Source organism: Anneissia japonica, unplaced genomic scaffold (genome assembly GCF_011630105.1).
Source record: "Anneissia japonica isolate Jap-2015-1 unplaced genomic scaffold, ASM1163010v1 scaffold287936_len456577_cov159, whole genome shotgun sequence".
NCBI classification, from domain to species: Eukaryota; Metazoa; Echinodermata; class Crinoidea; order Comatulida; family Comatulidae; genus Anneissia; species Anneissia japonica.
The window spans coordinates 323,852-336,617 of record NW_022718077.1 but is presented as its reverse complement, the minus strand read 5'-3'; the positions used below and the strand labels follow the sequence as shown (position 1 = coordinate 336,617).

The following is a 12,766-nucleotide window of genomic DNA, read 5'->3' as shown; positions in this document are numbered from 1 at the left end:
GATTTTTTTGCTTCAAGGCCAGCAACGAAGAAATCACGAAATTTAAGAAGTTAGAAAATTCACCCTTGTTTTCACCACATGCTCATGATACTGCCTGGCGGCGGGACCGGTGTACTTTTTCGGGCTAGGCCTAGGTCTAGCGTTGCTAGGTAGGGTAGGGTCGTAGCCTATATGATGAGGCCTATTATTTGCGAACAATTTTATTATTTATTTTGTAATCGAGCTAGCCAGGGCCTAGGCTAGCAAGGAAATATACTTGGTAATGTTTTCACGTTTCGTCAGAATTAACTGACATTATTCATAATAATATATTTATTATTTTTTCTCAATATATCTCATTTAAACCAAGACAGCTCTTAAATTATTGTTTATTTTCACTGTGCTAAGTTTTTTTACACTGGTTCTTAAAAATGTACATTTGTAGCATTATAATTATGTCTGTTTTTTTTTTTTTCAAAATTACCGTGCAGGTATATTTACATAAATGGTTCAGTAACTTTTAAATATAACATTTTTCCTTGCCCTAATTATATATATTTCCATTGGAACTTAACATTTAAGTTATTTTGGTAAAAAAGTAAAATATAGGGCTGTCAGTTCCTATTGTTTCTTCATTTCTGCAATAAATAAAATATTATTTGCAGTATTTCTCTTTTAAGCAAAGACGTTTTACATACCTCCATATTTTAATATTGGTATTTAGCAATCTCATAATGTGCAAGGTCTGTGTTTTGTAGTGTCACCTAGTGGGTATTGCTAATTTTATCCCAGTTATATTTTTAGAGATAACATTACATAGTAGCATTAAAATGTTAAGCATTGCTTTTTAATAAAAAAAAAAAAATTTTGTTTCACAATAAACATTTACGTTCTAAATCCTGTATTGAAAAAAGTAGTCCTCTTATCCTATTTTTAAAATTGTGTAAGAAGTATTTAAATATACATGAACATGCATTTAAATGACATGTACATGCTTTTAAAATCGTATAAATGCTCTGGCTTCGGGGGCTTCGCCCCCGGCCCCTACAGGGGCTTAGCGTCCCCCCCTTGACCCCACCAGGGGCCCTTTGGCGGACCCCTGGACTCCACGCCCAGAATCCCCCCTTGAAGCATGCTGGCTACGGGCCTGTACACTAATGCTTGTATTACCAGTAGCATACAAATGGTATTTATTAGAAACGTTACAGATCATGAGCTGCTGGTCATCTTCTGCACGAATCTCATCGATACAATGTTGATTTGTTCCTGGCAGTATCACATTTTCATGATCACTTTTTGACCATGAGTAATCAACGTCCAGATGAGTGCCTGTAGTGATGATATAGACGAAGCATGCTTTGTCACCAGGATAAAGAGGTGTGTTAAGTGGAAGAACCTGGACCGATGTTGTTGGAATAACGTGGATGGTATTTGTACTACACCTTTGTGTCACTTGTTCCTTCCCAATGGCAAGGAATTTTGTTTCGCATATGAAATTGGCACCATCATCATCACTAGTGATTGTATGGACGTGATTTAATGCCAAGTTTGTCGCTTCTGATTGGTTCATTGTTTTAATAACACTATGTGTATGGTCGTACGCATTGTACAAGAACAGACTTAGTTTTGTAGATGATGGGACCTCAGCTTCTGACGCACAAGACATGGTCACCACATCACCAGCAACCGCAAACATCGGTATTTGGCTGCAGGTTGGGTTTGGTAGCCAAAGGGGAACAATTTTCAGTTTTATAGTACTGAGGAAGTTCGTCTCTGCTATATAGCAAAGATACACTCCAGCATCAGCTTGATCTGCATCAAATATTGACAACGAACTGATGGTGCGATGCAATGTTCCCTCTGCATTGCATGTTTCTGTAGACATATTCACACTGAAATGGCATCGACGTGTACCCAATAGCCAATTGTTCAGTTCATTAAATATATTAACAATCCACACATAACGTGTACTCCACAGCACAAACTGATCTCCAGTTGTGCAACCGGTAGTGCAACTGAGTGTAGCATTCTGCCCCTCATAAATTGTGACATCGGGTGTTCCCACGATCTCAACACAGGTCGCACCATGTAGTGCCAATAAGGACAAGAAAAATATTCTAATATCTGCCATCTTGCACTTAGCTTGTTGCATGTACTCTAGGTATAATTGATAATTATTATTCAAGAATCAGCTAGAGATGACTAGGGAAATAGAAAGTTGGTTAATTATATAACAAACTAAGATAATGTATATTCTTGCGAAATATTTTTTCTTTTATACTCAGCTCGAGTGACATTATCCATAAATCAAAATTCCAAGTTTTGGAAGAGTTTTTGTTTCATCTTTAATGAGAAGTTATACTTTCATAATATCTGTTGTGTACAAACTGTACATCAGCGCGTATTTCCATGATATAATTAGTATTGTGTTGTTTAGTTTTGTTAAGATCAAACCAAATTATCTTCCTAATTTAGAACACAAAACAAAAGATGAGCGTGTTGTAAGTTGTGTTTTCATAAGCATGTTATTGTTAAAGGGTTTCCATCCGACATAAACTTACATAAGCTACAAACAAATACCCTCGCCTTTTGCATTTATTTCAAATGTATACACATCACACGTTTTTTATGGCTGTATCATATATTTTTCTCCAGTAACACTACCTGATTCATTGAAAAATACCAACATTATTGTTTATCTTTCTGATTGTACAGAAAGTAAAAACTATTTGAATAAAAGTACTTTTTTACCTAAATTTTCAAAATGTATACGAATATTATAATACTACAATATAATATGTATACTGTAATTTATTTGTAAGAAATTGGGTGATTGCAATAATCTAAAAATCGATCTGCATTGAAGGTGGAAAAAGGGGAGGTTATACACACCTTTCCCCCCCACCCCCATTTTCAATATTTAAAAATCTGTATCTCATTAACTGTTTCCAAATGTTTCGTCAAACATCGTTTTTGTGCCTTACAAAAATACATACAACATATCTAAAACATTTTTTCTTCCCGAGCCTGGTTTTCAGATATAAAAAAAAGAGCTCTGTGGGAGTTGTGGTCAATATTCAACCAATTGATGTAACCCGCTGTGGGAGTTGAAGTCAATTATATTTAACTAATTGATGTAACACTCTGCAGGAGTTGAGGTCAATATTTAACCCATTGATGTAACCCTCTGTGGGAGTTAAGGTCAGTATTCAACCAATTGATGCAACCCTCTGCGGGAGTTGAGGTCAATACTCAACCAATTGATGTAACATATTGCGGGTGTTGAGGTCAATATTCAACCTATTGATGCAACCCTCTGCAAGAGTTGAGGTCAATATTCAACCAATTGATGTAACACTCTGCAGGTGTTGAGGTCAATATTGAACCAATTGATGCAACTCCCTGCGGGGAGGTGAATTTTCAACCAATTGATGTAACCCTCTGCGGGAGTTGAGGTCAATATCCAACCAATTGATGTAACCCTCTGTGGAAGCTGGTCAATATTCAACCAATTGATGTAACCCTCTGCGGGAGTTGAGGTCAATATTCAACCAATTGATGTACTGTAAACCTCTGTGGGAGTTGAAGTCAATTATATTCAACTAATTGATGCAACACTCTGCGGGAGATGAGGTCAATATTCAACCAATTGATGTATCCTTCTGTGGGAGTTGAGGTCAATATCCAACCAATTGATGTAACCTTTTCCTATTATTCAGAGATTGCAGTAAATCCTTGATTATGTCACCTTCTGATACTAAAGGCCTGTCCACACTATAACATTCTATGTGACAAATTTGTGTGATGTCCCCATATATGGATATGATATGCCCAAATATGGGCATATCAAATTTACTTGATAGTGTGGACACAGCTTTAGGTCCATTTTTGTGTCTACTGCCCCCAATGGGGGCGCAGACACTATGTCATGATGTAGCAATTAAAGATCCTCAACTACATAATTCTATACTGGAAATTTCATAGGTTCAATTGCATTAGATGCATAGAAGTCAACTCAGTAAATCCATATTGATTTAATCTTTTTGAATCATTTCTGAACTAAATAATTGTTTATTTTATAAAACTTTTCCTAAATTTTCTTATCCTTTTGCGATTCCAATCTTCCTTCTCTCTTTAATGAGTTATAATAAAATTTAAGCCAGGCCCATGAAACGCCCCCTGCACAGTACACTGAGGTCAGCATCAAGGGTAGAAAAGCTAGTTTGTCTCCTAGACCAAGTGCATAATGCCCTAGATTGCAATAAATGTACAAAGGAATCAGGCCTAGCATATACAGTGATTCCAAAGGTGTTAGTAATGGAATGTGTGGTAACCATGATGATTTTGGAACTCTGTAAAAATAATAACAAAAGTGAAAGTTGTCAATCAAAACACAATGAAAATAGAGATAATAATAAAAATATCTTAAACTAACAGAAAGCTCAAAACAAAACCAGGAAACAATTTCATAAATTTTTTTCCCATGCAAGTGCAACAGGAAAATGTTGTGAAGTTATAATAGCAAAACTTTTTTTGATAATAGTCATAAATTATAATGATAATAATGATACTTGTTCAGAAAAACATTATTAATGATATTATTTATTATAAGAATAATGATAATGATGATAATGATAATTCAGTTGTTTTAGCTGTTTAAAATGTTTAAAAGATTCATTCAGTAATCATTAACATCATATATTTCCAAGTATTATTATTATTATTTTTAATGTTAATATACAAAAACGAACTATAGTTATTTATGATTCAAATCATAAATAGAAAAAGTAAAACAAATTTCCAAATATTGAAAATCCTACTCACTTGTAAATGTTGGATAAAGTTATCAGAGATATGAGTGTTGATAATAAAAGCAGACACAATTTTATTGGAGCTTCTGTAAAAAAAAAAAAAATAATTATTACTTTACCATGTGATTATATTGCATATGGGCATGCCCTCCCAAAACCAGCATTAAAAATAGACTTATCAATTTATTCGTATTCTACACATTACAAGCTTTAATATGATGGACAATTTACAGCAATCGACTAAACATTACAAAGCTATGAGTATTACAGCTTATCTGTAATAAGTACACAATATTACCACCACAGTATGCTAGTTTAACTTATATTGACAGATCACTGGTTGGATTGGATTGGATTTATTCGGAGTAAACACCAAGGATAGCCCACGAAAGTCTAGAAGACTTATTTCCAGTGGGGTCCTTCTGGTGGTTATTGGACAGTACATCGGAGGACAATCCCCTACTCTTTCCGAAATGCACACAGGACCAACGGTTTAAACGTCTCATCCGAAAGACGGTGTGCTATTGTAATTTGTATTTCAGCCCTCTCGCTGAAACACAAGGAGAGGCAGCGATGGGAATTGAACCGGGGACCTAGAGATCTCCACGGTTCAGCGCACACACAGTGGCTACCACCAGATTAGCCAACTGTGCTAAGCTGCTCTCTCTCTGGTTTTAGGATGGCACTATGGTTACTAAAGCAGATACTGTCTATTTTTACAATCTCTACAATTTTATTTATGTATTAAACTTGCAGCACAAAAAGAAATGTTCTGGAGGGTGACTAACCTGCTGGCTTGAAAATTAATGGGAACAATGAATAATGGCCGACAGTTGTGAGAAGAAGAAAAATCTGGGCATCACGGTAGCTTTCGACAGCTAGAAGGCTGCAATATAAGTGTGTATAAAGATACAGATTAGAAGATTATAATATATACTACTGTATCTAGGCACAGGTTATGTTATGTGTGCATACTTGGTGTGACTGAGTTGGAGGTAATGGATGGATGATGATGTTGCAGAATGGAATGCCAAGTGTGCAGAGCAGTGTTAGTTACTAGGGAGCTTTCGTTTGCACGATGGTAGGACATCACTAAGAAGCCATCTGCGCATGCAAACGTTGAGTTTTCGTTGTTGCATGGATTTTAGGATGCAATTTGTCTGAAATATACTTTGTGCAGAGGACGGTGGGATGGTCAAGCATGAGTGAATCCGTTCTAGCATCATCGGGCAAATAAGAAGATCCCTACTATCATGATTAACTAACATGCAAGTCGGACGCCTCAATGTCTTCTTACCTAAGAGGTATGGTGATAAGTATGATGGCCTTCTCATGTACATGCCAACCAAACATGAAGGAACAGAATGCACAGATTGTGAGGCATCGCAGGAATCCATTGGCACCGCTTGGATGTCTCCATTGGTGCCATAAAGAGGGCTGTGAAAAATATATTCACAAAAATTAACCCTCACCTTCACCAGCATCATCATTATTGTTATATGACCAACATCATCAACATCACCCTCATCAATAAATACTGTCATCCTAATTATAAAATCGCATATTCAGTGTCATCATTTATGGTGACATCATCAACAGTAACAGTACCTATTTTATCATCATCATCATCCACAGCCAAAAATCCATTGCCACTCACTTCCATTGAAAATTCTTACCAGCACTGAGACAGCAGTTAGTATGAATGTAGCCAGCGGTGGCACTGATGGTAGGACAGTGTGCTGGAACTCTTGTACAAGACCACCAGTCATGGCTGCATTCTGGCTGATGGCTTCAACTGACAAAATACCAATCTTTGTTCCTTTAATAAAAATAAACAATAATCCTTTATTAGTACAGGTATTACATCTTGCATTTGTTAGTTAAGTTTTCTTAGACTATAATTTGTAAAGCAATGTTTACATTAAAAAAAAAAAAAATTTTTTATCATCTCAAACACAATAAATTATAATAAACATACAATACCTATGATTGTAAGTGCTTTATCTAGAAAGTTGTATAAAGCCCAGAAGTTTGGCGCCCAGTAAGCATGACACAACCCCCTCTTGAATGGGAACAGGCGTGATACTACTTGTGGAAGTTGACCCTATAAAAGCAGTACATAAATCTGATTATCATCTTTATTGTCAAAATCATTTAGAGTAATTACAGGTATTGCAATCCACAGCATTTTGGCATCATCTTCATTATCACCATCCTCATCATTATCTTCATTATCATCATCTCCATTATTTTATCATATTTATCATCAATATCATCATCTTCATCATCGTTATCATTATCTTCAGCATCCATTTCATAATTATCTTCATTATCATCAACTTCATCATTTTCTTTTTCATCATCACCATCTTCACCATCATTATTTTAATCATTGATTGCAATAATAAAACAAATTTTAAGATGAGAAAATTATCTAAAAATCACAGAATTGATTAAGACTAAGAAGGATTAGTCGACGTGTATTAAGTAACTACATACGAGATATATATTTCATACTATTATTTACTTAATATATATAATAACTGTTAAAATGTAGACTATATGTTATGTGTAATATACTGTATCTACGTAGTTTAAGACATTATGATGAAATAAAAGTGGGACGATCCCACAAAAGAAAAAAAAAAAGAAGGATTAGTCAGGCAAACGATAAGTTATTAATCCACAACTTACCATGTAAATGAATGGTCCAAAAGAGAGAGCAAACACAGATATAACAACCAGCCCAAGAATGATCAATCTAACCAACGACAGGCTACTCCACACCACTCGTCCATCTACAAGACAGGGTAAAGGTAAACTCACACAGCGCAGTATGATGTATCCCAATGCGACTTCTTGTTGGAGACAATCTTAAAATGATATGTTAAATTTTGGAAACCGATTGTCCCAACGTAGTCTCATGACGGCACATTGTGTCACACACAGACCCAACAACAAGTACACTAAAACATGCCGTGCTGCGTCATACAATGCTGAGTTGATCTTAAGTGTACAAGCAGGCCTGGAAAAAATATTTTTGTGCTTCCAACCATGAAAATTATCTTGTCAAATGCCTCAAGGAACAAATGTTCTCTTTACACTATTAGTAGTACCTTTAGTGGTTTGGAGCAAGGAAAAATATTAAATTTAATTATGCATTAAATTGTGATGTGTTTAAAAAAAAAAATTAAAAAAATTTTCTAAAATGCCTCCAGGTTAAAGGTCAATGCCTCTGACCACTAGTCGTGCAGTCGCACCCTTTTCATCCTTGTGTACAAGGAAATAAATAATAATTGTTATCTAGTTAAAGGAACAATAGCAATAGTCAGTTTATTTACAAAATGAAAAAGATTTATTACATATGCCATAGTTTTACGATCGAATGATGACGTCATCGGCCAAACACCTGTCTCTTATACACATCTAGATGTGTATAAGAGACAGTAGTAGTACCTTTAGTGGTTTGGAGCAAGGAAAAATATTAAATTAAATTTATGCATTAAATTGTGATGTGTTTAAAAAAAAAAAAAAAAAAAAAATTTTCTAAAATGCCTCCAGGTTAAAGGTCAATGCCTCTGACCACTAGTCGTGCGGTCGCACCCTTTTTCATCCTTGTGTACAAGGAAATAAATAATAATTTTTATCTAGTTAAAGGAACAATAGCAATAGTCAGTTTATTTACAAAATGCAATAGATTTATTGCATATGCCATATAAACTTAGGAAATACGCTGAAGGTTTTACAATTGTTGAGAAATTTAATGTCAGCTTCAGCTTTTCTTAATTGTTTGTGAAGTTTTTACAATCTTCTACCGATCGTTTGGTTCTATCATTCATTATTTGCACAACAAGAGTGATGTTTGTAAACAAGATTGCAGAAGATTGGAAAAACTTCGCAAACAATTAAGGAAAGCTGGAAGCTGGCATTAATTTTCTCAACAATATGCCATATAATATTACAGTCAACCCTGAAACATAATTTTTAAAATAGACAATAAATTTACTTATCTATTATTAAACATACCTGGCTTTGACCTTGTAAAACAATAACACCTGAGCAGGTAGATAAAATAGGCAGGTGCAATATACAGGTAAATATGCTTAAAATTGAGTAAAACTGCAAACCAGAAACCACCTTCTAAATTTCTATTCTGCAAGAACAAAATAAAAGACATGATCTGTCAAAATTGGTAGAAAAAGGCAGTGCTTAAGCTGCCAATTAACCAAATCCTAATAAAAGCTGAATTTTGCTAAATATCTTCATTCCAAATTAGCCAAAAATCTAATGGAATTAAAGCTATCATCGCTTCTATTATTTGGTTACTGGGTAATCAAATTTATATTTGACTAATTATTTTCATTCCAAATAGCCAAATTGCTAAATATTTTTTTTGGCCAGCCTATACCATGAGATGGCGTTGATAGGTGAAAAGAAAATTAGGATCTGTAGAATTATATATTTATTTATTTATTTACATTTGTTTACCCAGGGTAGCCCAAACAGTTAAAACACTGATTTCCATTGGGGCCCTGCATTTAAAGCACATGGTCGTAACCGATTATATTTTCTTAATTAGTGCCTCGTACAATTTGTATTTAAATATGTTTGGAGAAGTCGCAGTTCTCAAATCAATATCTAAGTCATTCCATATATTCGCCCCGGTCACCTTAAAACTCGTGGAATAACTTTCGCTTTTTGAAAAAGGAACCTTCAACTTCATAATAGTTGACTGTCTCGTTTCACGAGCTTGCAAATACGGTGTGAAAAGGTTTGTCATGTATAAAGGTGTTAATCGGTTAATGCATTTAATTCTTTATTCCTGTCTATCAACTAACCTGACAGATTCGTGTAATTGACAGCAGCAATATGCCAGTCAAAAATCCATTGTACTGAAAATGAATGTCTTTGCAGAAAAGTTAAGAAAGAACATTAAGGGCAGAATATAAGCTTTGTTAAAGGAAATATAGTTTGAATAGTATTATTATTAATTATAAGGCCAAAATATTAACTTTGTTAAGCATATATTCTGAATACTATTATTACTAATATAATTAATATATTATTACAATATTGTCGATATTATTATTACTATATTTTATATTAATTATATAATCTAATTAGAATTTCTTAGCATTATAATTATTATATTATGGACCCTTCACAAGTGTCAATCAAAGAAACGACAAATTATTCAAGCAAATGACAACTCTTTTCCCATAAACAAATTTGTTGTTTCGCTAAAACAATGTTTATGTAAGTTTGCATTTATCATTTTGTAGGACCATTAAACAACACTATTCAAAGTCAAAGAATCATATAAGTTACATAAACCAAGTTAGACAGACAAATACTGGAGTATAAGCTTTGTTAAAACAAATATAGTTTGAATAGTATTATTATTAATTATAAGGCCAAAATATTAACTTTGTTAAGCAAATATATTCTGAATACTATTATACTAATATAATTAATATATTATTACAATTTTACCATATTATTATTACTAATACTATATTTTCTATTAATTATATCATAATTAGAATTTGTTAGCATTATACAGTAATCATTTCATTATGGACCCTTCACAAGTGTCAATCACAGAAATGACAATTTAGTCAAGCAAATGACAACTCTTTTCCCATAAACACATTTGTGACCCAAGCTCACAAAAAGGCTGTAAACTCGCACAGCACTGTATTGAGAAACAAGCCTCAATAGCCAGAACATGCCATAAAATATGAATTTCGTGTGAATTGGGTTTTTGTGTAATAAATAAGGTATAATTATTAATCTTCCTATTCCTGAAGTTTGAGTTTAAAATTCAAACTGTAAAAGGCAAAATTTAGCCATTTTCAAATGGAAGTTAGTGAAAATGAATAAGAAATTGCCAAAAATAAAAGCATTTTTCTCAAAACTTGATTTAAGAAAGGTTGAGAAGATGACAATTATTCACGGTCATAACTTTGCTTCCAGACACTCGATTGAGTTCATTTAACTGAAAATAAATGATATGTTCTATGCCATTATAACAAAATCTCATTTTGGCTTGAGGACGAGTTTACAGCCTGTTTGTGAGCTTGGGTCACATTTGTTGTTTCGCTAAAACAATGTTTATGTAAGTTTGCATTTATCATTTTGTAGGACCATTAAACAACACTATTCAAAGGCAAAGAATTATATAAATTACATAAACCAAATTAGACAGACTAATACTTGAGTTAACAAATAAACAAGAAATATTTTTATCTTTGAAGGATACGATCAACAACTAATAATCCAAAATTCCAAAGAAGGAAGAACGTAAGGGCAAAGGTTGGCTGAACTAGGACGGAAGTTATCTCCTTAGGTCCAGACTTCGACAATTGGCTACAGTATCTATAAAAGATACAAATAGTATTACAACAAATTATAAAAATTAAAAAGCATCTAAATTATGCTGTATATCATTCATGGCTAAAAATAATCTATATCACAACATAAATGCAAATAATAATTTTAATATTTATAATAATAATAATAATTCTAACAACACCAATGATGATATAAGAACAATGGAAAAATTATCATAATCAAAAAGTTGCCATATTATCATTACAATAAAAAATAATTATTACGAAAATAATAACAATTTAACGACACTGAATATAAATTAATTCCTAATATTGTTATGCATGATGTAACTTAGCTCAAATGTTCTCCTTCTTTCATGTCATTTTATACTTTAGTAATTTGTACTTTTGTAATGTGAAGAGGATCCAACTTATATGTTGGGAAACTGAATTAAAGGTTTGGTAATGTAGGAGTTCCATTGCCTTTAATCAGCCTCATAATCCGTGAAAAGTATGATGTAAAGTCGTTTTTAAACAATAACAGCCGATCAGCTGAGCGGCCCATTGTTAACAATTACATATTAAATATATCGTTAAAGAAAGCGGCCGGCTTTGATGGCCTTTGTGGGGAGCACCTGCGGTATGAAGGTGCCCCACGATGTGTACTACTAAGCATCTGTTATAACTCAATGCTAAGTCATGGGCATATAAATGAAGACATGAGAAAAGTGGTTTTAGTTCAAATTATTAAGAGTAAGATGGGGGATGTAACTAGTAGAAACAACTATAGGCCTGTTGCTCTGGCATGTGCTACTTCTAAGGTCCTGGAGTATTTGCTCATTGATCTAGCAGGGGACACTCTTCATAGTAATGATCACCAGTTTGCATATAAATGTGGACACTCCACTGAGACGTGTATTTTTGTATTAAAACTTTTAAAATTACTATTATAGAAATGGAAATCCTGTATATGCATGCTTTTTGGATTCATGTAAGGCGTTTGATAGGGTAAATCATTCAACCCTGTTTAAAAAACTAATTGATAGGGGAACCAACTATGCTGTGGTACGACTTCTGTCCACATGGTACATGACTCAGAAATTTATCGTTTGGTGGGGGAAAACTTATTCATTTGACTTCTTAATTTTAAATGGAGTTCGTCAAGGAGGGATAATGTCACCCCTTCTATATAGTTTATACAATGATTCTCTAAGTGAAAGATTAAAAAATTGTTTTATTTGTTGCCAGTTTGATGGTACAGTATTATGTTTAATAATCATTTCAGTTATGCTGATGATATTGTCTTATTGTCGCCGTCGGCAGCCGGGCTTCAAGAGTTAATTGATATCTGTGAAGATCATATGAGCACGCATGACATCTTATTTAATGGTAAAAAGTCTGTGTGCATGTGCTTTTGTCCACGTGTAAGAAAGTTGAGCGGTGACCCTGTCACTACTGTAGGTGGGGAACAGCTGGAGTATGCTACTTCATTTCTCTACCTTGGTCATGTACTTAGTGATGCAACTGATGATGCTGATATAGCTCGGCAATATAGGTCACTATGTATGCGCGCCAACTCTCTGAAGAGGCGTTTCTATAGGTTGTCTCTTATACACATCTATACTATATTTTCTATTAATTATA

The 12,766-nt window shown here is 33.8% G+C and overlaps 1 protein-coding gene across 1 annotated transcript in view; it reads right to left on the bottom strand.

Annotated features, from left to right (window-relative positions):
• LOC117110438 (probable dolichyl pyrophosphate Glc1Man9GlcNAc2 alpha-1,3-glucosyltransferase) overlaps window positions 1-11,168 on the bottom strand; it is a gene marked incomplete at its 5' end in the record, with an annotated part of 14,478 nt that extends 3,310 nt beyond the window's left edge. Inside the window, 9 exon segments of the mRNA XM_033253148.1 lie at window positions 4,804-4,876; window positions 5,579-5,676; window positions 6,088-6,227; window positions 6,467-6,609; window positions 6,774-6,894; window positions 7,485-7,588; window positions 8,817-8,943; window positions 9,629-9,696; window positions 11,053-11,168. Coding sequence (XP_033109039.1) covers window positions 4,804-4,876; window positions 5,579-5,676; window positions 6,088-6,227; window positions 6,467-6,609; window positions 6,774-6,894; window positions 7,485-7,588; window positions 8,817-8,943; window positions 9,629-9,696; window positions 11,053-11,168 — 990 coding nt within the window.
• Between the last annotated feature and the right edge of the window lie 1,598 nt (window positions 11,169-12,766).